General features: G+C 43.8%; 1 protein-coding gene across 2 annotated transcripts in view; it reads left to right on the top strand.

The window, feature by feature from the left end:
* COG7 (component of oligomeric golgi complex 7) overlaps positions 1-24,792 on the top strand; it is a 4,201,489-nt gene that overhangs the window by 151,735 nt on the left and 4,024,962 nt on the right. For both annotated transcript variants that reach the window (XM_044089821.1, XM_044089822.1), the window contains exon 2: positions 5,822-5,970. In XM_044089821.1, coding sequence (XP_043945756.1) covers positions 5,822-5,970 — 149 coding nt within the window. The remainder of the gene's footprint in view (positions 1-5,821; positions 5,971-24,792) is intronic.

The raw sequence follows: 24,792 nt of genomic DNA, 5'->3' as shown, positions 1-24,792 counted from the left end.
AGGGGGTCTAGTGTCTGTCTGCCTGGGATGACATGCTCGACAAGCCACTCTGCTTTGCTAGAGACTGCTTGCACCTGTCACCCTTAGGCTTTTGAATACTGGCCAAGGCTCTTGCAACCCCCATAGTGTCTTTTTTTAGGCAAGGCTCAAAAGACAAACCCACCACCGTAAATAGCGCAAGTAACAAAAATCTGAGTGTAATGCTACTCAGTGCCAGAAGTCTAAACCTCAAAATGCATGCACTCGAGGCACTTCTCAGTATGAAGAAAATAGATATATGTGCAGTAAGAGAAACCTGGTTTAAGGCTCCAGAGAGCACCTCAGCACTGCCAGGCTACAACTCGTACCATACATTTTGGCCACAGAACCTGGACCAAAATACAAAAGTTGGGGGAGTATCCATATTCATCAAGGATACCCACACCTCCAGGTTAGTGGCACAGCATGATGCTTCAGAGATTATCCACGTGCGACTAACAATGGGCAAAACTACAATTCAAATTGTAGCTTGCTACAGATCACCCACCATGTACCAGGACCCCCATTCCGTATTTCTGGAAACACTGGGTAACACAAAGGTCCTACTAAAAACCCTAATATTGGGTGATTTCAACTACCCAAACATTTACTGGGAGAACTACTCAAGTACTAACTCCCTTGCCCAACATTTCCTAGAATTTATAAACTCAAATGCCCTGGAACAACTGATCAACACTCCCACCAGAGGTGACAACATATTGGACCTGGTCATCACCAACATGGCGACAACATATTGGACCTGGTCATCACCAACATGGCGACCGGTGTTCCACACTGGAGTTCAACCCCTCGCTGGTTAGATCTGACCATAAACAAATCACTTTGGATATCCACTTTCCACCCCCACCCCCGGTTAAGGAAACCACTGTGAGAACTTTTTTCAAAAGCAAACTTCACGTTACTTGAGACGGAAGTTTCAAAGCCCCCATGCTAAAGGATAACGCTGTCCAAGCTGCTAAATCCTTTACTAATGCATTCTACGGGCACCTGCAAGAATACATGGATCGTGCTATCCCAAGCAAAACAAAGACTCACTTCTCCAACAAAAAGGATACCAGTCTGGTGGACCCCTGCCATAAACAAGCTATACAATAGAAGGAGGAAACTAGTACAGAAAAGACTAAAATCCCAAGAAGGAAAGCATCCCTGATCAGTATCAGCAAGAAACTGCGATCCCTCAAATCTTCCAGGGTGAGCTTTGAAAGGAAACTTGCCAAGGACTCCAAAGATGACCACAAGACATTCTTTAGCTATGTCAAGAATTTAAGTGGCAGTGCTCAGATCTGCTCAAAGTTGGTGCAGAATGCCCCAAAATACACTGAACCAACTGATATTGCCAACATCCTGGCAGACTGGTTCAGTGCAAACTACACCCCCCTCTCACTCCCAAAAGGGCCCATAACCATACCAGAAGAATGTAGAGCCCCTGAAATCAGACCGGTTAAAATAGCTCTCTTCAAAGCCAAAAACACAGCATCAGTGGGACCGGACGGTGTCCCAGGCTGCATAATACACAAGCTCAAATATAAACTAACCCCTCACCTAAACTCGCTGTTCAAATTCAGCCTCTCCACAGGCTACGTACCCAGTGTGCACAGCAACAGTTTTTCCGCTCCACAAAGGTGGAGCCACAGCAGACCCTGGAAACTATCACCCTATAAGCTTGATTAGCTTGGTCTGCAAGGCTGTGGAGCGCATCCTCATGAAACTCATTAACAGAGACATTGGGAACCTCCAAACACTGGACCCTACCCAGTTCGGCTTTAAGGGCAGATCATGCCTCCTAAACCTGGTGGACTTTGAGACCGTTACCAAGGCTGTAGATGAGGGAAAGGTGGTACACGGCCTACCTAGACTTCGCAAAGGCCTTCAACACCATTCCTCAGTCTGGTATTATAGACAAGCTCACCAGCCTGAACATAAACCCGTGTGTCACAAGATGGGTTTTCAGTTGGCAGAAGGACAGAACCAACATGGTGAGAGTTGCGGGAGATAGGTCTGACACTAAACTGGTCACAAGTGGCGTTCCCCAGGGCTCAGGCCTAGGACCCCTCCTGTTCGGCATATACTGCTCAGAGGTACAGACAAGCACAGGACGACTGTCTGACCAAGTTTGCAGATGACTGCAAACTAGGGGCTATAATTTACTCACCGGCTGACCGTCATTCTCCAAAAGGGTCTCACTGAGACGGATACCTGGTGTCAAAATCATGGCCTCAAACTAAATGCCAAAAAGTGTAGTTATTCCCTTTGGAAATAAAGTACCCACAAACTACCACGTAGGTGGTAGTCCCCTAAATACAGAAAACGTAATAAGGGATCTGGGGACCCAAGTAGATAGTAAACTCTCCTTTGATAATCACATTGCCAAAGTGGTTAGAAAATCCTATGTGGCTCACCTAATCACAAAAGGGTTTGCATCCAGATCAAAAGAGGTCATTGTGCCCCTCTACTCATCACTCGTCAGACCCATCATAGAGTACAATGCCCCATTTGGGATGTACCTTACAAGACGCCTGCAACAGCTGGAAAGACCACAGAAGTACCTCCCCAAGAGGATCACTGGCCTCAAACAGATGCCTATGTAGCTAGACTGAAGAAACTCCAGCTGTACTCTGTTGCATACCGCCTAATCAGAGGTGATATCTGCCAGACATACAAGGTCATGTCCAACCCAGAATTGTTGGACATGCTCCACCTAAAGAAAACCATATTCCCTCGAGCCACATGCTCTAGGGATCTAAACCTCACCACAACAATAAATAGGACGTGCTGGAAGGATAGAGTCCTGTCCCAGAGACTTTCCATGCTTTGAAACAAGATTCCAATCTACATTAGACAGAGCTGCTCGCTAGCACTCAAGAGAAACCTTGACTGAATGGGAAATACCCTGGGGATCACTTCAGTAGCTCTGCTGGACAGAGGCACCGGGAACTAATCTAAGGGGGGCGGCATAGGCCAACACATTCTGGCTAGGCTTGTAAATGCCATCGAGCAGATAGCCTAGTACCTACCTATGAACCTATAATGCCTCAAAATTACTCCCTGTGCTTCTTTTACAATTTTAATGCGTTTCTCTCAAAATGGCAGATGATGGGGCCTGCCTTGGTAATGTGATCATATTTCTTGCTTTCCTTCCTTCTTCCCCGAATACAGTACAAGTTCTCTTTATATGACACATGCCAGGCATAAGTAAGTGGTGCTGTTTTCTCATACCATTAAAATGTAATGGCAGGACTGTGAAGCGCAATCATCTAAACACACCTGTAACAGAGCTGCTTCTATGTTTATGTGACTGAGCCTCATTTGAGTCTGCCAGCACTTGTTCTATGGTATAAATAGCTGTTTACTTGCAGCAAAAGAATGCAGATATAAAACAGCTTTTTGTAAGAGAGTCTTTTGTAGTCCTTACAAACTTGATAAACCCTCACCCACACACTCGTGCTGAGGTGTGAAAACTCACTGCAGTAAATTATCTTTGCTGTGCATTTACAAGAAACAGGTAGTAGAGTTCTAAACTTTGTCTGCTACTTCCCAATGCCTTCAGGAGGATTTTTCTCTGGCATGAATGATACAGGCTTAAAATTTGCTTTACTGGTTCCTTTATTATTTGTCTTGTCCCCCTTCTTTTTTCTATTTTGTTTGTTTATACTTTGGTAACCAGGAACGTGAACTGGTCCCAGGACCCTTTTCAGCCGCAACTTGGGCTACACTAGCAAAGATAAAAGCAATTATTAAATGCACAATTATTAAATGCACTTAATACAAAGAAAAAGGAGTATCGACCTAAAGACATTGACCAAGATTGCATGTGCAACACACAGCCAATGTGTGACCGTGACCAAGTAAATCATTGAGCAACATTTACTCCAGTGTTTACATTAATAATTAACTGTACTATGTTTATAATAAATAATTAACTGTATGCACACACATTGCGCACACACAGACAGCGTGTGTGTTTCTGTATGAAAGTGTGTATAAAAGCATGTGTGTGTGTATGTGTTTCTGTGTATGTATTTAAAGTACGTGTGTACAAAAGTGTTTTGTGTATGTATGCATGTACTTCTGATTTCCTTTTCTTAGTGTTCTTAATGCAAGGGTACATAGTAAATGTATGTTAAAGTAAATTTAGCTGTATATTATGGTTGCTCACTGACTCGGTCAGTGGGAATCTCTTGCAATGAATCAGCTTGTACCAGATATGCATTCCCCTTTGAAAGGATGTCGCACAAAACATAAGACCTTTTTTATGAACAGTATCAGTGCACCTAGTTGATAGGGTTGCCACCTTGACCCTCTTTCTGCAGTTTTGGGGTGTGTCTGTGTGTGTGTGTCTGTCCATCCACAGCTTTCTGTCTTTTTTTATATCAGCTGCTGTGTTCTTGACATTAGCAGGATTAATTGCCCATCTAAGATTGACAGCAGTACCTGACAGAGTAAACTACAGATTTAACTGTGTATGATGTGTCATACAACTGGAGGCAAATTTTCTCTGCAAAGTATGTGGGAAGTTGAGTTTTAAAAAAAATAAAGTAGGTGGGCTTTCCTTTGACTCCAGTGCAAGGAAGTAAACGTTTAAAAAAAGTACAGTCAGGTTTCTGGTATATATACAATGCTGGAACCATATTGTAGGGAGAAAAGAAACACAACGATGGAGTTAAACTGTACAAGTGGGTGAAGTTTTCCTTTAAAGACATTTCAGGCCAGCCTGACAATGTGGATGGCTGTTTTGTTTTATATGCAGCTGTCGCCACTTATAACACTAGTTTGTTTGGCTTACAGAAGAGGTGGATTACAGTGGCGTTTTCTTCTGAGGAGCTGAAATTCGTACTGTTTTGCTCCTTAGTTACAGCAGATGACCTTTTTTTATATATGTATTGCAGCTGACAATTTCCCCAATTTCTCTTCTCTCCATTCCTAGTGCTGCCTCCAGATGGGGTCACATTGACAGGGAGGAGAGAGGATTGGATAAACATGCTACTGGGAGATGAACTGATGGAGTGGGAAAGGGATATGGAAACATTCTGGCAGAAGGGGAAGATGACTTGGTCACCTTCAGTTTTAAACTGTTTGTACAGGGCTTTTTTGAAGTCATACCTCTCACTGACATGCGGAACTTAAATCACCGAAGTGACCATGCAGTGGTAACACAAGAGGAATATCCTACCTATAGGTGTCTCTCCACTGTTGCTCACCCACTTCTTTGGCAGTGGTTCTTGACACGTCTCCAGGATCACTACCAGGGTTTGGGCACTGCCTTGCATGCCCTTATCTGTCCTCCTGTAAGAGACTTAAATGCAAAACCTCATCCTTTTCCACCTGCTAAGCTCCAGGAGGTGCCCAAGTCACTAGTCACTCTGATCACATGGTTCATTGTCTCCCTGCCAGCAGAGCAGGTCTAAATAGAGTTGGTACAGTGCTGACAGATGAACATTATAGAAAGGAGAAGCAGCAATTCTGCAGTTCTGTCCATGTTCATGATTGTGTGGTACAACATCCCAGAAGAAAGTTGCATACAGGCTGTGTAGTCTCATCTCCAGAGTCTCATTCTGGTCTGAATTTGAGTCACTGGGCATGGAGTTGGGGTGATGAGAACTCCCGTATTCTTGATTTTGCGTTGAGGTGCTAATGCATTCTATAGTTGACCACAGATACTTAAGTCATGTGTGGGTGAGAGGGAAGTCAATGAAAGTTGGCAGGCTCTCCTGCCGTGCCTTTGACAGAATGCTTTGCTTTGTACCATACAGTTTATATTTTTTCTCTTTTGTTTTGTTTTTAGAAACAAGTAATCAAGCACTTCAGAATATGCCTAGAGTTCTTCGAGATGTAGAAGCACTTAAACAGGAGGCATCTTTTCTGAAAGAACAAATGATCCTAGTCAAAGAGGATGTTAAAAAATTTGAACAGGATACAGCTCAGTCTATGCAGGTACGGTTGTGTATAAGAACCCTTTCCAAAATGCTGAGCATTATATTACTGCATGAACAGATTTTGACTGCTTAGACCAATCTGCTGTTATCATTACCCTATGTGATGAAAAAGCTGCATGTGCTACATTGTCAGTTGATCATTTTCTTAATTTGTAATGCTTTGTGCATGGTATTCAGTGAATGCACTTATCAAGTCTGAACTGTGAGTGTTGGAAGCTGATTCTCCTTCCTGCGTACATTCAGTACTGTCATAACTCAAAACATTGTGCTGCTTTGTTTGACCACGTTTCCTAGCTGAAGGTAAGAACGGGATATTCTGTCCTAAGGTTAGGGAGTAATTTGGTGCACACACAACAGGACTGCAGTCACAACTCTGGGTGATTGCTTAGTATTGTAACTGTTAAATCAGTATAATAGTGCTGCAAAGATATTATCCAATGCAACATACTTTGTTCCTGAGCTCCACAATTCCCATGGCGCAAAGAGGTGTGTGTGTGTGTGTGTGTGTGTAAGATGAGATGGCTGAAAGTTCACAACCGTAGGCAATGTTTGTGACCAAGCAAAGAACCATACATGTGTGTTTTTTTTTTTTTTTTTTTTTTGTTTTAAACCATCCTACGTGTGGCATTATGGATACTTGAGTTTTGAAAGTGTGTTGTCTGTGTACGTTTGGATAGATAAGCTTGTGGATTGTATAATGTACTTAGGGTCATGATGATGTTAGAATGCTACTGATTCATAATTCAGTTCTCCTTAATGTTTTGGTGCAATGTAAATCCTGATCTGATAGCAAGAGGCCCATCTTTGTTGAGCTCTAGGACTTACAGTTGCAGACATGACCAAAATTCTGCAGATAGTGTTCCTAGGGTTGACCGTCTGCTCTCCATCCTACCATGTGAAAGGTGCTGTTGGAGAAATGGACACAGGTTCTTAACATGTCCAAATTTTTTAAATATGTATTGTGTATTTACCTTTTTTCTTTATTTTCTCTTTCTTTCATGAGTACCTTGTCCATTAGTTTCCTATCACGGTTACAACTCTGCCCACTACCGCTGTTCCTTCTAACATTCTGATCTTTTTTTTTTTTTTTTTTTAAACGTGTCTCTGCCAGATCTGTTCCATCCACTAGTGAGCATATTGAATTCATCATGGTATCCAGCACTACATTAGTTGGTTCCATTTGTCTTCCTTTTAATGATGCCACCAACTGAGGGCCTGGAATAGCAGTTAGCAGTGCTTTGTCAGAGACTTTCTGCCCTGGAGGAAAACACATTGTTTCTAAGTTGTGTTCTGTTTCTCATCCTTTGAACTAATGAGACTTAAAGATAAAGTTGTAAATTCTGAAGTCCATATCAATAAATCTGAAGTCACATCTAATGTTGTTAAATGTGACCAAGCCAGACTCACATGGGTGAGTATATTCCTACCGCAGGTCCTGCCCATAGTTTGCCAAGGACAGAGGCAGCTTTTGGAGGAGTCTGCTTCCTGTTCTTCTGGAAGTCAGGTCTTCTGTCTCTTCCCTGAAAACAAGTACTACATTCCCACTGCAACTGTCGCTTACCTTTCCACAAACTAAGCATGACCAGTTGAGTTGACAGCAAACCTTGTAGAGCCTCAACACATGTCCCCTTGGTCCTGGGGTGCCATACTTTTTTTTGTGTGTTTGACATTTCAACTACAGATGGTGTTTGGTCACTGTTAACATCTACACAAATGTGCTAAATATTAAAAATAACATTTATTGACTGCTTTCAACACTTAAAGGTCTTCAGTCATCACTACTGACTCTTTTTTTAAATAAGAACTGTCACGATTGATTGTAAACCCCTCCTATCTTATTGTAAACACCTTTTAAGATTCCTACCTCCTTTTTAAAACACATTTACAATTAGTAGTGTCATTAAGACCAGGAGAAACATAAGCATTCAATAAAATGCACCATTTTGTCTCACAGAAGGGTTCGCATCCAGATCAAAAGAGGTCATTGTGCCCCTCTACTCATCACTCATCAGACCCATCAATAGAGTAAAACGTCCCATTTGTGATGTACCTTACAAGACACCTGCAACAGCTGGAAAGACCACAGAAGTATCTCAGCTGGAAAGACCACAGAAGCATCTCACCAAGAGGATCAGTGGCCTCAAACAGATGCCCTATGTAGCTAGACTGAAGAAACTCCAGCTGTACTCTGTTGCATACCGCCTACTCAGAGGTGATCTCTGCCTGACATACAAGGCCATGTCCAACCCAGAATTGTTGGAGGACATACTCCACTTAAAGAAAACCATATTCCCTTGAGCCATACACTCTAGGGATCAAAACCTCACCACAACAATAAATAGGACGTGCTAGAGGGATAGATTCCTGTCCCAGAGACATCCCATGCTTTGGAACAAGATTCCAATCTACATTAGGCAGAGCTCCTCGCTAGCACTCTTCAAGAGAAACCTTGACGAGTGGATGGGAAACCAAGTTTACCCCGGGGATCACTTCAGTGGCTCTGCTGGACAGAGGCACAGGAAACTAATCTAAGGGGGCAGCAAAAGCTAACGCATTCTGGCTAGGCTTATAAATGCCTTCGGGCAGATAGCCTAGTACCTACCTATGAACCTAGAAATCCAGTTAGTTTTCCTTACTACCATTGAAGTCACCAGGCACATAATCAGCAATACAAAAAAAAAAACTAAATTCATACATTCTCAGCAATAATATGTGGTTCTTTAACTGTGTATTATGCTCCATGTACAAAATATGATACATATTATCTAGGAAAAAACAGAGCCCTTGGAAAACTTTTATGAACATTATTGTGTTGTGAAAGACTTAATGTTGTAAAAACCTTTTGTAAAAATACTACGTGTTGGGTAAAAAAAAAAATCCTATTGCTGATTTATGTGCTTGATTTACTTCAGTGGTAGGACGATGAATCAACTTTTGTGAGATGAAATTACTACTAATAGTAAGATGGTTTGCCGCGGTGGTACGGCGGTAGCGTTGTTGCCTTAAGCAAGAGGTTCTCCCGTTTGATTCTCTGCTTGGCTTAGGAGTGCCTTCTGTGGGGAGTCTGCATGTCTTCCCTGTGGTTGGGTATCGTTAGAAAGACCTGCGTTGAAGGTTGGGCATTCAGCTGGCACCTTGGCGTTTCATAAAAAAATCTACTGCCAATCGTTAGCGGACCGGAGTTCTGCTGTGGCGACCCCTTATCGGGGAAAAAAACGAAAGTAAGTAAGGTGGTTTTAATAAGAGAGGAATTGTAACAGGTTTATAATAAGATGGGAGAAATTTATGGTGGTCTAGTTATGTGATAGCTCTTAAGAGTTGGTAGTGACTGTTTTAGTTTGAATACCTTTAAGGGTTGAAAATTCTCAAATTTTATTGTTTTGTAATACAAGTCTGCACATAGATTGTTTTGTGTATTTTTGTTTTATTTCTACATCTAAAGTAGTCTTTAGTGGACTTGTACCTTTTTCAGTGTTGCCTTCTGCTTTTGTGGCATCAGTTACTGTGTTTCCGCCATGAAGTTTACTAGCTCTAGCCTTTCTGACATTGGCCTTCCCAACTCTGATTATCTTGACATTTGCTTTCCTGATGTCGCTTGGTTGTACCTCTCCAGTTAGTGCTGATTTTAGCATTTATTTTCAAGGCGTGATTTGCTTGGTGTCTAGTTTCCCAGTATTATTTGACAAAATGGTGGATGTAACACTAGTTTTCTCAGTTTCAGCTTCTTGGGTACTGGCATTTTCTGTACTGGCACCAGACTTTTCCCACCAGAATACCTCCCTTCTCATGGGAGATGTTTCCGCAGGAGTGTTCATGCATGTGATCTTACTGAACTGGGTATTCTTAGCTTGCAGGTTTTTATCACCCTGTCTTTTCTCCTTTAAGATAGTCTTTTGGTGCTACTTTTTCCAAGATGCCAATCTGCTCATAAGAGTCTGAGCCACTGCCCAAAAGATACAAAAGCATAGCTTGTAAATCTAAGCATGTTAGACCAGAGCCAGATCTTCCCACTGAAGAGCTAGATATAGAAGGGACCAACTTGCCTTTTTCATGTATGAATTTAAATTTGGAGAGGTTCTCAGTCATGTAACAGAAATGCCATTGATCCATTGAGCCAGACTGCATACCTGAGTGAGGGTGCAGATATCCTGCCCTTTTTGACCAGTCCAGCTGGGAGGTTACTTCCATTGTTATTCCATAGGATACCACTAGGCTAATATGGGATAACTCTTTTATAATTGGCTCCCATTCTCTCGAAGTCATACTAGATGTTCTTGCTTACAGTTTGCCTTTGACTCGTGGAGTACACTGAGTGTAGAGATTCTAGAGGCTGTTTTTGCTGTCTCAGTGGCAGTCCTGTATAGGGCTCCTACACAGAGCCCTGCAGTTCAGCCCCCCTGGTAAAAGTGTTCAGGACATGGACAGATTCTTGAAAAGTGTACTTTTATCCACTGCCGTGTTGTTGCCAGTGCTTAACTATGTAGTGCATATGTTGTACTTCTAGAGGGGACATAGACTGCAGAAGAACTCCGGAGTCAGGCTTCAACTTTCTTGAGACTCTAGCATCATAACACTGTTTGTTTTGTAATTTTGCAGGAGGAGCTGCAGGATCCAGCACAGGACATTTGCCATAATTCTTTCTTGTGGTTGCCCAAGTTCACCAGGTTGCTTAATGACCTTTTGGGGCTGCTCATTCAGGAGTCACCTTTTATTTACGTTGGGACCAAACCAGCATTTCAAGGGCTTGAAAGAAACAGGACAGAGCATGACCGTTGTGGATGTTGAAGTACACCCTCTCCAACTTTTTACCAGGTTATAGAGGAGTTAATTACTGGTTTTCATTCTAATTACATTCCACAGCCGCAGCAGTGGGAGATAGCTAGGAGCAGGCTGCCTTCCCAGACAACTTCAGCAAAGCTGTAGGCCCAAATGCCTGTGTCTTCAGTGATCTCTGTGTGGCTGTGACCAACCTTGGGGATGATCACAGCAGTCCAGGCAACATCACCTTTCCAGCATGGTGAGAAATCTTTATGGACTTGTTGGTCAAGAAAATAATCCTCAGGGGATACTAGTCTCCTTTGCTCAAGCCACTCTAAAGCCCAACATTGTAGATACCATCAAAAATTGACAGCAAGAGGAAAACGAACACATTAAAGGGGCATTATCTCGTTTCTAAAATCAGTTTCTTGCTACAAGACAGATGTTCATCGTGCATACAGCTGCAGTCATTACAGATGGGTTATCCTGCCGTCAGGCGGGTCCTCGGTCGGCCGAATTCCAAAGTCTAGGTCCGGCGTCTGTTGTCGTCGCTTCTTCCCTGACGTCAGTGTGGCAGGGGTATAAAAGAAGCAGCCAATGCCATTTTCTTAAGTCTTTCTTGCCACACGGTGCCCGAAGCAGAAGCAGTTTGCAAGTGCCGGTCGGCCAGCTCCTGAGATTTACGAAAGTATTTCAGCCGACATATTCTTTAAAGCTAAGTACCCCGTTGGGGAAAATTTTCTTGCCTCAGACCGATGTCAGACAAAGTTAATAATTGCATTTCTTGTGGGAAGCAAATACCGCATAAGGATTTCCACTCTTTCTGTATACCTTACTTAGGGCCAGACCACGACGTCTCGGCCTGCCGTTTTTGTGCTAGGTTCAACAAGCGCACTATTAAGCACCGGGCGGCGTTCGCCCTTCATTATTTTGGCAAAAAATTTAATTATATCATGTCGGATACACCGACACCAGTTTTAAGCAAAAGACGCAAAGACAAGGACCGACATCAGAGGTCTGCACAGAGTACTGAGACCACGCTTAGGCTGACTACCGGTTCTCCTGTTCTCAGCGAGAAACTATTTTACTGGTGACTTCAGTACCCGAGGTCGCAGGCTCCTCTGTCTCCAATCCCACTGCAGATACCGATGCCACTCTTGGCGGGGAAACTGAAAATTTCGTCAGGCCTGCCATTTCTGAAGGCGTCTTCAGGCCTTCCACCTTCTCTATTAAATCCTTCACTAAATCTAAAGCTGCCATGAAAACTAAAAACAGGTTCCTCAGACCTCCTCTCAAGGCCCCATGCCTAAAAAAACAGATGCTTAAAATGGCTGAGGATTTGATAACTCTCATCAGGGGTTCTCAGCCCCCCCTCTGACAAAAGACCCAGATTGGAGGAAGACTACCCTTCCTCAGACCAGGTTTCCATTACCTCAGACCATTCTGAGGACCAGGATTATGCCTATTCCCCTTTCGAAGACTCTGATGCTGAGGAGTCTATTCCCTCGGCCCCCCCCCCCCCTGAGGACTACTCTTTTGGGGAAACCCTGCATACGTTGAGGGAACACTTCCACTGGGAAGGCCAAAATTACGCCGATTCCAAGAAAAGGCTCAGGGAATTTCTACTGCTCCCCCAGCATAGGCCCCTGGCTACCCCTCCTGTTTTAGATATTTTGGATGATGTGTACGCAGAAGCCAGCCTTAATCCAGACTCTCTACCTCCAGCCCCTGTTAAACCAGACCGGTATTACCGGGTTCCTGATTCTCACCAGTTCCTTTATAAAAGCCATACTGCTGACCCAGAAACTATTTCACAGGGTCCCAAGGGAATAAAGGCCTCTACTGCTAAAAACCCTTTACCTTCAGAGAGAGATTCCAGAGCATTAGAAAGGTGGGGGAAAAAGGTGTATACATCTGCCACTTTAACCATGAGGGCATTAAACTGTCAATTTCATATGTTAAAGTACCAACAGTTTTTGTTATCTCAGTTGAAAAGCAAAATGACAGAAACAGAGCAACCAGATTTGAAAGAGTTGCAGGATTTGTTGCATGGAGCAGAGCAAGTGAATAAACATACCTTGCAGTGTGGTTTTGATGCTTTAGAGGCCTCATGTAGAGCTGCTGTCACGGGGTCTATTGTACGTAGACTTGCTTGGCTCAAAGAGCAAACCTTACCAGATCATGTCAAAGCAAAGTTATTAGATGCACCACTTCAAAAAGATGTATTGTTTGGCATTAAAGCTGAGGAGGTACTAAAGAAAATGGAGGAAAAAGCGAAATCTATGCAAACAGTGAAAGATTTCTTGCAGGTACAACCTCCACACTTCAGCAGAAACTGGCCTTCAAAAAATTGGTCCTTTCCAGCCACGGACAGACCTCAAAGGGGCAGATACAGACGCCCAAGGGGAAGAGGACATCCTCAAGGATCTTACAGAGCAAGACAGTGGCAAGCACCAACCCCAAGAGGTGGAGAAGATAGATCACAGTCATTTAGAAAACAGACACAATGACTTCCCCCTATGCCTGCTAAATAAAGCTTTAATGGCAGCACCTTTGGGCGGAAAACTGGCATTATTTTCAAAAAAACTGGCAAATTGTTAAAAAAGACAAATGGATTCTGGACATTATAGACAGAGGCTACAGGTTCCACTTTCACACCCTTCCAAAAATGAGAGGCATGCCAAACCTGCCACAAAATCAAAGGGCAGAGGCACAAAGACAAATTTCCGCACTCATGGATATGAAAGCGATTCAAGAGGTACCTGCAAAAGAACAAGGTCAAGGTTTTTATTCCAGACTATTCCTGGTACCAAGGAAAGACAAAGATTGGAGACCCATCTTAGACCTATCCACCCTAAACGCATATCTACAGGTGCCAAAATTCAAGATGCTAACATTACAGCAGCTTCTTCCCATGCTGGGCAAGGAGTCTTGGCTGTTAACATTGGACCTCAAGGAGGCATACCTGCATGTCTCTATCAGACAAGATTGCAGAAGATAACTCAGATTTCTTGCAGGTTCAACCCATTACCAATTCTCTGCATTGCCCTTTGGCTTATCTACTGCGCCCAGAGTGTTTACAAAATGCCTGGCATCAGTAATTGCCTTCTGCAGACAACAAGGAATACAAATCTACCCATATCTGGACGACTGCCTGATCCAAGCGGACAGCAAGGACATTCTATTGCAGCATCTGGCATTTGTAATAAAACTGTTTACCTGGGATACACAGTGAACAAAAAGAAATCAAAACTAATACCTTCTCAACAGATAATTTTCCTGGGTGCCAGCTTAAATACAACCACCCAGATGGCCTACCTCACGCCAGACAAACAAGGGCAACTGTCTCAATACAAAATGGCAACTTTCACCAGACTAACTGCAAGGAAAGTCCTGCAGGCTCTGGGATTCATGGCATCTTGCATCCTAATAATACCATGTGCAAAGTTGCATATGAGGAAACTACAATGGTACCTAAAAAACTTATGGTCTCAGCACAGCCACAGCTTGGAAACAGTTATACCACTCATTCCATGCCTTCAAAAGGAATTTTTGTGGTGGGCTCAAGCATGCCAAAGAAACACACGTCTCCCTTTCTGTGTACCTAAAGCAACTCAAATCATCACAACGGACGCCTCAGACTACGCCTGGGGAGCACACATGGCAGATTCAGGGAAAATGGTCCCAAAAAGAGAAGCACCTACACATCAACCAAAAGGAGATGCTAGCCGTGCAAAATGCTCTTATGACCTTCAAAGACCTACTGCATCCAGGCCAGCTATTGATAAGGACAGACAACACCACAGTCATGTGGTACATAAACAAACCGGGGGGAACTCATTCATACCCCCTGCGCAGGCAAGCCATGACCCTATGGAACACAGCACTGGAATTACAAATTCAACTACAGGCACAATTCCTGCCAGAGAAGGAAAACACACTGGCGGACAACTTAAGCAGAAATATGACAGACCCACACGAATGGAAGTTGCATTCTCAAGTTTTCTCTAAGATAACTCAGGCATGGGGACAGCCAGACATAGATCTATTTGCTACCCACAGAAATTACCAGTTGGAAAAAATTTTGTTCAAGGACCTATCATCCACAGGCCTGGAAAGTGGACGCACTTTCCTTCAATTGGGCAACATTGACAGTCTATGCCTTCCCGCCTCTTCCTCTGCTGCCCAAAGTTCTATTAAAAGCCAGAGCAGAGGCGCCGAAAATGATTCTCATCGCTCCAGACTGGCCAAGACAACACTGGTATCTACTCCTGAGGAGCCTGACACATTCCCCACCATGGATCCTACCTCTAGTCCCTCTTCTGTTGTCCCAGCACAACTACAAAACCCTTCACAGCCATCTCAAAACTCTAAATCTAGCTGCATGGAGAATTCCTTGATTTCCCACCAGTTTCTCCTCTCCAAGGAGGTGCAGGATGTCATCTTGGAGGCCAGAAGACCTTCTACTAGAAAGGCTTACTCCGCCAACTGGAAACGATTTTGTGCCTGGAATCAAGAAAAGGGACAGAATCCTTGGGTAATAAATATACCTCATTTTACAGTACCTAGCTGAGATGTTAAACAATGGACTTTCCTTCTCCTCCATCAAGATCCACGCTTCAGCCATTTCTGCACAATACAACACAGATCCTCCATTATTCTCTCACCCTCGCTTAAGGCGGTGCCTCAGAGGCACGAGGAATTTAAAACGCCGAGGGAAACTACCAGTCCCTGCTTGGGACCTCAACTACATTGGAAAAGCTGCACCTTCCTCCCTTGGGGCCAGCTTCTTCAATAGAGTTATAGTATTTGTCATGTAAAACAGCCTTTCTTCTGGCTATCACCTCAGTACGCAGGGTTTCGGAGCTACAGGCCCTCATGGCTGTGCAACCATTCATCATTTTCCATCAGGACAGAGTTTCCTTACGAACCAATCCTATCTTTATGCCAAAGGTGGTATCCAGTGTAGCTTTGAATCAGACTATCCACTTACCTACCTTCTATCCTAATCCACAAAACAAAGGGGAAAGACTACTACATTCATTGGACATTCACAGACAACTTCATTACTACTTGGACAGAACAAAGCCATTCAGGAAATCTGAGCAACTCTTTGTGTCCTATGCTGTAGGTGCTCAGGGAAACGCTATTTCCAAACAGACAATTTCAAAATGGATAGCCCACTGCATACGCTTTTGTTACTCATTTCATGGAAAAACTGTGCCTGCATGCATCAGATCCCACTCCACCAGAGCCACAGCTACCTCTGCAGCCTTCCTCAGGGGGGTCTCTACCAAGGACATTTTGGAAGCAACCACCTGGAGTTCAGTGCACACTTTCTCCAAGCACTATCACCAACCACTATACTCCAAATCTAGAGCGGGCTTTGCCACAGCAGTCCTGCAGGGCATCCTCGCCCCTCCTAGTTCCACTTAGTGCCTACCACCCTTACTTAGCTTTGGATTCTACCCATCTGTAATGACTGCAGCTGTATGCACGATGAACATAGTACAGTTTTGTACCTACCATAAATGTAGATGTTTGAGTGCTCATACAGCTGCAGTCCAGGTTACCCTCCCTCCGTCCCCTCTTAGGACAGGCCTTATGACAAACAGCTTTATTATACAACCTATTTGGGGTATTCTTTTATGGTGTATTTGCCTGCAACTACTGTTTTTTGATTTATCTACATTGCATGTTTGCATAATATTATGTTTTGCCTTCCTTCTCGGTGCACCTGACATCTGGGGTAAGAAAAACTGAAGAAAATGGCGTCGGCTGCCTCTTTTATACCCCTGCCGCACTGATGTCCTGGAAGAAGCGACGACAACGGACGCCAGACCTAGACTTTGGAATTCGGCTGACTGAGGACCCGCTTGACGGCAGGATAACCCATCTGTAATGACTACAGCTGTATGAGCACTCTAACATCTACATTTATGGTAGGTACAAAACTGTACTTTTACATTTTAGGACAGTGCAAGTTGCATGCTGAGAAAAATGCAGGGTTTTGAGAGCAGATTCTTAGCATACTGCAGGTCAGATTTCACACACACTTCAGTGAGGGATGCGAAGAGTTTACACGATTGTGCTGTTCTATTTTCCTTCCCCCACGCACAGGCTGTTACATTAGTTGACTGTTTTAGACTCAGCCATAGATGCTGTCTAGTCGCACTTACATTTGCAGCAGTTAAATTGCATCTTGTTTAGTATATGCTTTTTACAAAAAAAAAAAAACTTTGTGTAATACGTATCCTACCCTATTTGTTTTTGTTTCCTGCTTGCTGCCACATGTTTTTCCCCTTCACTGGTAGTTACTACTCATATGATCTCCACTAGTGTTGCTTAGTAATACATTACTCATGCAGACATACCTTTGTAATCACACACATGAATGTTCTTAGTGTTTCACTGTTGCAGTCATTACATTTGGGTAATCCTGCTGGCAGGTTGCCCTCAGTCGGCCTGAATTCCAAAGTCCTGGGTCCTGCGGCTGCTGTCACCCCTTCCCTGACGTCAGGGGTATAAAAAAAGCAGCAGATGCCATTTTCTTTAGTCTTTCTTGCCACGCGGTGCCCGAAGCAGAAGCAGTTCTCGGGTCGGCCGACTCCTGAGATTTTCGTGTTCGAGTTTCAGATCCGAAGTCTTAAATAAAGCTAAGTACCCCTTTGGGGAAACTTTTTTTTCTTGCTCCAGACCTGTCAGAAAAAGTAAATAATTGTATTTCTTGTGGAAAGCAAATACCTCATAAGGATTTTCATTCTTACTGTATTCTTTGCCTAGGCCCTGATCACAACGTTTCTGGTTGTCGGTTTTGTGCTAGATTTAACCAATGCACTAGTAAGCGTCGGTATGATTTTGCTTTAAACTATTTTGGACGCCGGTTTAATTATCCAGAAATATCGTCTGATAGCCATCCGACTACCGGAGTTCACAAAAAACGAAAAGAAAAGGTGAGAGAGAGACAACCAAGGCCCAAAACAGACGACTAAGCTTCTTCTAAGCCAGTCGCCGCTTCGCCGGTTCTCAGTGAGGCGCTTTCGCAGCCCCTGACATCCGCTACTTTAGAGTCACAGGCCGCTACCGACTCCCCAAGTGGAGTCTGCCTTGCTGCTGGAAACTCAAGATATTGGAGCCTCGGATACTATTCCTTCAGATGGGTCCGGAGCCGCTGATCAGGCACCGGCTTCTGAGGGTGTATTCAGACCTAAACATCTTTACATTAAACTGACTTCAGCTTCAAAGGCAAAGACTAAAGCACCTTCTAAAGCAAAGAAACAAACTCAAGAGCCACGTGGTCAGGCCTCTATGACCAAAAAACAGATGCTCAAAATGGCCGAAGACTTGATTACCTTGATCAGGGGTTCCCATCCCCCTCCTGATAAGAGGTCTAGGCAAGAGACTGACTGAATCTTCAGATCAGGTTTCCATTTCTTCTGATTCCTCTTCTGATCAGGAATATTCTCTTCCCCCTATGTGGATTCTGATGCTGAAGAATCTATACCTTCAGTTTCTCCTCCAGAGGACTATACTTTTGGGGAAACCTTGCATACAATGAGGGAGCATTTCCACTGGGAGAGCCAAGATTTTTCAGAATCTAAAAAGTGGCTCCGGGATTTCTTTTTACTACCTCAACACAGGCTCCTAGCCATTCCACCTGTTGGATATGTAGATGATGTGTTTTTGGAGTCCAGTCTTATCCCTGACTCCTTACCTCCAGCTCCTGTTAAGCCTGACAGATATTACAGGGTTCCGGACTCTCATAAATTCCTTTTTTTAAAAACCCTGCTGCAGACCCAGAAACTATTTCACAAGGTCCCAAAGGAGTTGAGGCTTCCACTGCAAAAATACCCTACCCCTCTGACAGATTCTAGGGCACTGGATAGATGGGGAAAAAAGGTTTACACATCTGCTACCCTGGCTATAAGGGCCTTAAACCGTCAGTTTCACATGCTCAAATATCAGCAACATGTTATGGCATTGCTTAAACAGAAAATGTTAAACTCTGAATGTGCAGAAAACAAGGAAATGCAGGATTTATTGCATGCAGCTGAATAAGTTGGAAAGCATACTTTGTAATGTGGTTTTGATTCTTTGGAGGCCTCCTGCAGGGCCGCAGTTACGGGTTCTGTAATTAGGAGGCATGCTTGGTTAAAAGAAAAAAATCTGCCTGATCATGTCAAAGTTGGTGTTAAGGCAGAAGAGGTGTTAAAGAAAATGGAGGACAAAGCTAAATCTATGCAAACTGTCAAAGATACTTTTTTACAAGTACAGCCACCTAGGTTTAGTAGACACTGGCCAACAAAGGATTGGTCCTTTCCTGTGTCAGACCTCAAAGGGGCAGATCCAGACAACCTAGAGGCAGATCCCAGGTGCAAGGTTCATACAGGTCAAAGCAATGGGGTGCTTCTACTTCCAAAGTTGGAGAAGACAAATCACAACCATACAGGAAACGGTCCCAGTGACTTCCCCCTGCCTGCACCAAGCACTTATCTCCCTGAAGCTCCCTTAGGGGGAAAATTAGCACTTTTTTTCTCAAAATTGGCACATTATAACCCAGGACAAGTGTGTTCTAAATATCATGTCACAAGGCTACAAGTTCCATTTCCATACCTTGCCAAAGATCTGCCAAAAAATCAATGGGCAGAGGCACAAAAACAAGTCTCAACCCCCATGGACATGGGGGCCATTCAAGTACCAGAGCAAGAGCAGGGACAAGGATTTTACTCGCCTGTTCTTGGTACCCAGAAAGGACAAGGCCTGGAAGCCAATACTGAACCTATCTATTCAGAACACATTCCTGGATATACCAAAATTCAAGATGTTTACTTTGCAGCAGCTTCTGTCCATGCTGGGCAAGAACGCTTGGCTTGTGACTTTAGACCTAAAAGAGGCATACCTGCATGTCCCAATCAGACAGATATGCAGAAGATACCGCGGATTCAAGGCTGACTCAATGCATTACCAATTCTCTGCACTGCCCTTTGGCTTATCTACTGCGCCCAGGGTCTTTACAAAGTGCCTGGCACCAGTAATTGCATTCTGCAGACAGAGGAGTACAAATATATCCTTACTTGGACTGTCTAATTTGAGCAGAGAACAAGGACATTCTTCTATGGCATCTGGTCTTTGTGAAAAGACTTCCAACATGCCTAGGGTACACAGTCAATGAAAATAAAATCAAAACTAGTACCCTCTCAAGAGATAATATTTCTGGGTGCAAGCTTAAATACAACTGCCCAGATGGCTTATCTCACGCCAGACAAAGGCAACTGACTGCCTATTTCAAAATGTTGGCAACAAAGGCCCAGTTACCTGCAAGAAAAATACTGCAGGCTTTGGGCTTCATGGCATTCTGCAACCTACTAATTCCATATGCAAGACTGCATATGAGAACTTCAATGGTACCTAAAAAGTGTTTGGAATCAACATTGCCACAGCCTGGAAACTGATTACTCTCATTCCCTGCCTGCAACATGAGTTTCGATGGTGGGCAAAGGCTGGTCACCAAAACAAGGGACAGCCATTCACATTACCCCCAGCCAGGCAGACACTAACAACGGATGCATCAGATTATGCCTGGGGGACCCACATGGCAGGAAGATGCATTCAGGGCACATGGACCTCAAACAAAATGCATCTACATATCAATCAAAAAGAGATGCTAGCTGTTCAAAATGCCCTGATAGCCTTCAAGGACCTACTTCATCCAGGACAACTACTGATAGACAGAACACCATGGTCATGTGGTATATAAACAAGCATGGGGGCACACATTCTTACCCCCTTTGCAGACTAGCCATGACTTTGTGGGACACAGCATTGACTTACCAAGTACATCTGCAGGCACAATTCCTGCCAGGAAGGAAAAATACTCTGGCAGACGAACTAAGCAGAAATCTCATGGATCCCCACGAGTGGCAGCTGGATCCACAAGTCTTCAGCATGATAACAAGGAAATGGGGATGCCCAGACATAGATCTATTTGCCTCCCCTCACAACTACCAACTAAAAAGTTTCTGCACAAGGATTTATCATAGACAAGCATGGAAAGTGGACGCCCTATCAGTATGTGCCTTTCCCCCACTGCCTCTTCTCCCCAAGGTACTCCTAAAGGTCAAACAGGAGAAGCCCAAGATGATACCGATTGCCCCAGATTGGCCCCGCCAGTACTGGTATCCAATACTAAGGAACTTGTCTCAGTACCCAGCTTGGACCTTACCTGAAATACCTAGTCTACTGACCCAGCAAAACAATCCGATCCTGCACAGCCAACTCAGGACTTTAAACCAGGCAGCATGGCGGATAATGTAGTCATACAAAACACACCTCTCAGTAAGGCTGTGATGGGTGTCATTTTGGAAGCCAGAAGGCCTACTACTTGAAAATCTTATGCTGGAAAATGGAAGAGATTCTGTGCTTCGAACCAGGCACAGGGAACTGATGCAGCTGTGCCAAATATTCCTCCGATTTTGCAATACTTAACTGAGATGCTGGACAAAGGCCTATCTTTTTCATCTATTAAAATTCATTCCTTTACCATTTCGGCTCATTACAATACAGAGCCACAAATCTTTTCTCATTCCTTATTAAAGCAGTACCTCAGAGGACCCAAAAATTTAAGGCTTCCAAGGAGATCACCAATGCCTGCATGGGACCTCAACTGTCTTGGAAAAACTCACCCTGCTTCCTTTTGAGCCAGCTGCTACTGTTGATATAAAGTTTTTATCTTGGAAAACCACTCTGCTCCTAGCAATAACTTGTGCAAGACTGGTTTCAGAGCTACAGGCACTCATGGCTGTGGAACCTTTTTATTATTTTTTATCCAGACAGTGTCTCTGAGGACAAACACAACATTTATGCCTAAGGTGGTGTCCATTGTGGCTCTAAACCAAACTATTCACCTGCCAACTTTTTATCCAAATCCACAGAACAAGGGGGAGAGAATTCTGCATTCTTTGGACGTACACAGACAACTTAGATTCTACTTGGACAGAAACAGAGTTTTCACAAAGACAGCGTAATTACTAGTGACATATGCTATGGGATCACAAGGAAAGGCTATCTCAAAGCAAACTATTTCAAAGTGGAAAGGCCACTGCATTCATTTCTGCTGTGTACACCATGGCAAGCCAGTGCCTAAGGGCATTAGGCCGCATTCAACCAGAGCTGCAGCCACTTAAGCAGCCTTTATCAGGGGAGTACCTACCAAGGACATTTTAGAGGCTGCTACTTGGAGTTCAGTGCACACCTTTACTAAGCACCATCATTTGCCACTCTACTGTAAGTCCAGGGCAGGCTTTTCCACTGCAGTTCTGCAGGGCCTCATAACTGCTCCTAATGCTGTTTAGCTCCAGCCTCCCAACCATAGCTTTGGGACTCTACCCAAATGTAATCTGCAACAGTGAAACATGAAGAACATGGTACAGCTGTGTACACTTACCATAAATGTAGATGTTAAGAGTGTATTCACTGTTGAAATCCAGGTTACCCATCCGCCATTCCCCTTTTCTTCTGATGGAACCTATCTTTCCTTCTCTTATTTATACAACTTATGTGGTGTATTTGCTTGTAGATGAAGGTAAAATTTATATTGGTGCATGTAATTTTATATATAAAATTTGGCTACCCTTTTAGGGTTCACCTGACATCTGGGGCAAGAAAAACGAAAGAAAATGGCATTGGCTGCTGCTTTTATACCCCTGACGACTTGACGTCAGGGAAGGGGCAACAGCAGCTGATGCAGGACCCAGGACTTTGGAATTCAGGCCGACTGAGGGCAACCTGCCAGCAGGATTGCCCAAATGTAATGACTGCAACGGTGAATGCACTCTAACATCTACATTTATGGTAAGTGTACACAACTGTACTTTGTGTTTCACTGTTTAAGTCATCACATTTGGGTTATCTGCTTGCAGGTAGCCCTCAGTCGAATATCATAGTCTTGGGATTTCTGTGTCTGATGCTGTCGCTTCTTCCATGCCGTCATGTTGTGTGGGGTATAAAACGCAGCAGATGCCATTACACCAGCTTTTCTTGCTGTGCAGTGTCCGGAGCAGATCGCAAGTGCCGGTTGGCTGGCTCCTGAAATTTTTGTTTTTCAAGTTTCAGACCTGAAGTCTTCTAAAAGATAAGTACCCCCTTGGGGATACTTTATGCTTGCTCTAACCGATGTTAGAAAAAGTTAATTGTCTTGCCTGTAGAAAGCAAATACCTCAGATTTTCATTCTTACTGTCACCTGTTTAGGGCCAGACCATGATGTTCCTCACTGTCGGTTTTGTGCCTTGTTCAACGCCCAAAATACTTGTCATCGAGCTATTTTTGTCGCTAAATTCTTTCGCTCTTGTTTTCTGTAATCCGTAATGGATTCAATTAAGCCATTTGACTACCGACCTTACGAAAAAATGTAAGGATAAAGACAGACCACATAGGTCCAAAACTGCCGACGACGCTTCCGTTAAGCTAGTCGCCAGTCTGCCAGTGCTCAGTGAGGCGCTTTTGCAGCCCCTGGTACCCGCTTCTTCAGATTCGCAGGCCTCTACTACCCCATTCGGAGTCCGTTATGCTTCTTCGACTATGGAGCCTGCGGATGTCTCTACTTTGGATGGGTCTGGAGCCACTGTGCAGGCACCAGCTTCTGAGGGTGTATTCAGGCCTTCCGATTGTCATATAAAACCGACTTTGTTTCAAACCAAAAATACTGAATTACTCAGGCCTTGAATTTGCACTACGGCTAGGAAACCAACAACCAAAGTGCATTTTCAGGCCCACATGCCTCAGAAATAAATGCTTAGAATGACTGAAGATGATATTTTAATTAGGGGAAGCCAGCCTTCCCCCTCAAAATGACCAAGAACTAATTTTCCATCTGATTCTTCAGATCAGGAGTCTGTTGATCCTAATCCTTCTGATTACCAGGACATACTCTTATCTACCTAATGAGGATTCTGATGCAGAGGATTCCATTCCCTCTGCTTCCCCACCAGAAGATTTTTTCTTTGAAACCCTCCATACCCTTAGAAACCATTTCTGCTGGGAGTGCCAGGACTACCCACAGTCCAAAAGGAGAGACTGGGAATTTTTAAACTTGCCTCAGCACAGCCCTCCTGCTATCCCTCCTGTTGTGGAAATTGTAGATGTCTTCTTGGAATCCAGCCTTACTCCTGATACTTAGCTCCCAGGAAACCTGACAGGTACTACAGAATACCTGACTCCCACAAGTTCCTTTTCAAGAATCCTACTGCAGACCCAGAGATTATTTCCCAGGGACCTAATGGCATTAAGGCTACAACAGCCAAAAACCCTACCCCTTAGGACAGGGACTCTAGGGCTTTAGACAGACTGGGTAAGAAAGTATACACCTCTGCTACCCTTGCCATCAGGGCTTTAAATTGCCAGTTTCATATGTTAAAGTATCAGCAACGTATTATTGAGCTAATTAAACAGAAAATTATGATTCCTGATTGTGCAGAACAAAGATTTACAAGAGCTAATGCTTTCTGCTAACCAAGTTGGAAAACATACTTTGCAATGTGGTTTTGATGCCTTAGAAGCATCTTGCAGGGCTGCTGTCACTGGTCTGTTCTTAGAAGGCATGCTTGGGTTAAGGAACAAATCTTGTCAGACCATGTCAAAGCAAAATTGCTAGATGCACCATTAAATCAAGAATGCCTGTTTGGCAATAAAGCAGAAGTTGTCCTCAAAAAGATGAAGGGAAAAGCTAAATCTATGCAAACTGTTAAAGATTTCCTACAGGTACAGCCACCTAGATTCAGTAGGCATTGGCCTTCTAAAAACTGGTCCTTTTCAGTCCATCTCGGCCCAAACCCAGGGGCAGCAGACCACCAAGATTACAGTCTCTGGGTATACTCAGATGTAAGCAATGGAGTGCTCCCACCTCTAAAGTAGGGAGTACATCACTCAGGGCAGATGGGTCTTTAACATTATATCCCAGGGATACAGATTCTATTTCCACTCACTGTGGATGGCCAGACCTCCCTCCAGACCAGTGAGCAGAGGCCCAAAAGCAAGTACTTACTCTTCTCGGTATCAAGGCTATTC

This window comes from Protopterus annectens, chromosome 12.part0 (assembly GCF_019279795.1).
Source record: "Protopterus annectens isolate FY-2018-M chromosome 12.part0, PAN1.0, whole genome shotgun sequence".
NCBI classification, from domain to species: domain Eukaryota; kingdom Metazoa; phylum Chordata; order Ceratodontiformes; family Protopteridae; genus Protopterus; species Protopterus annectens.
This window is presented reverse-complemented; position numbering and strand designations above follow the sequence as displayed.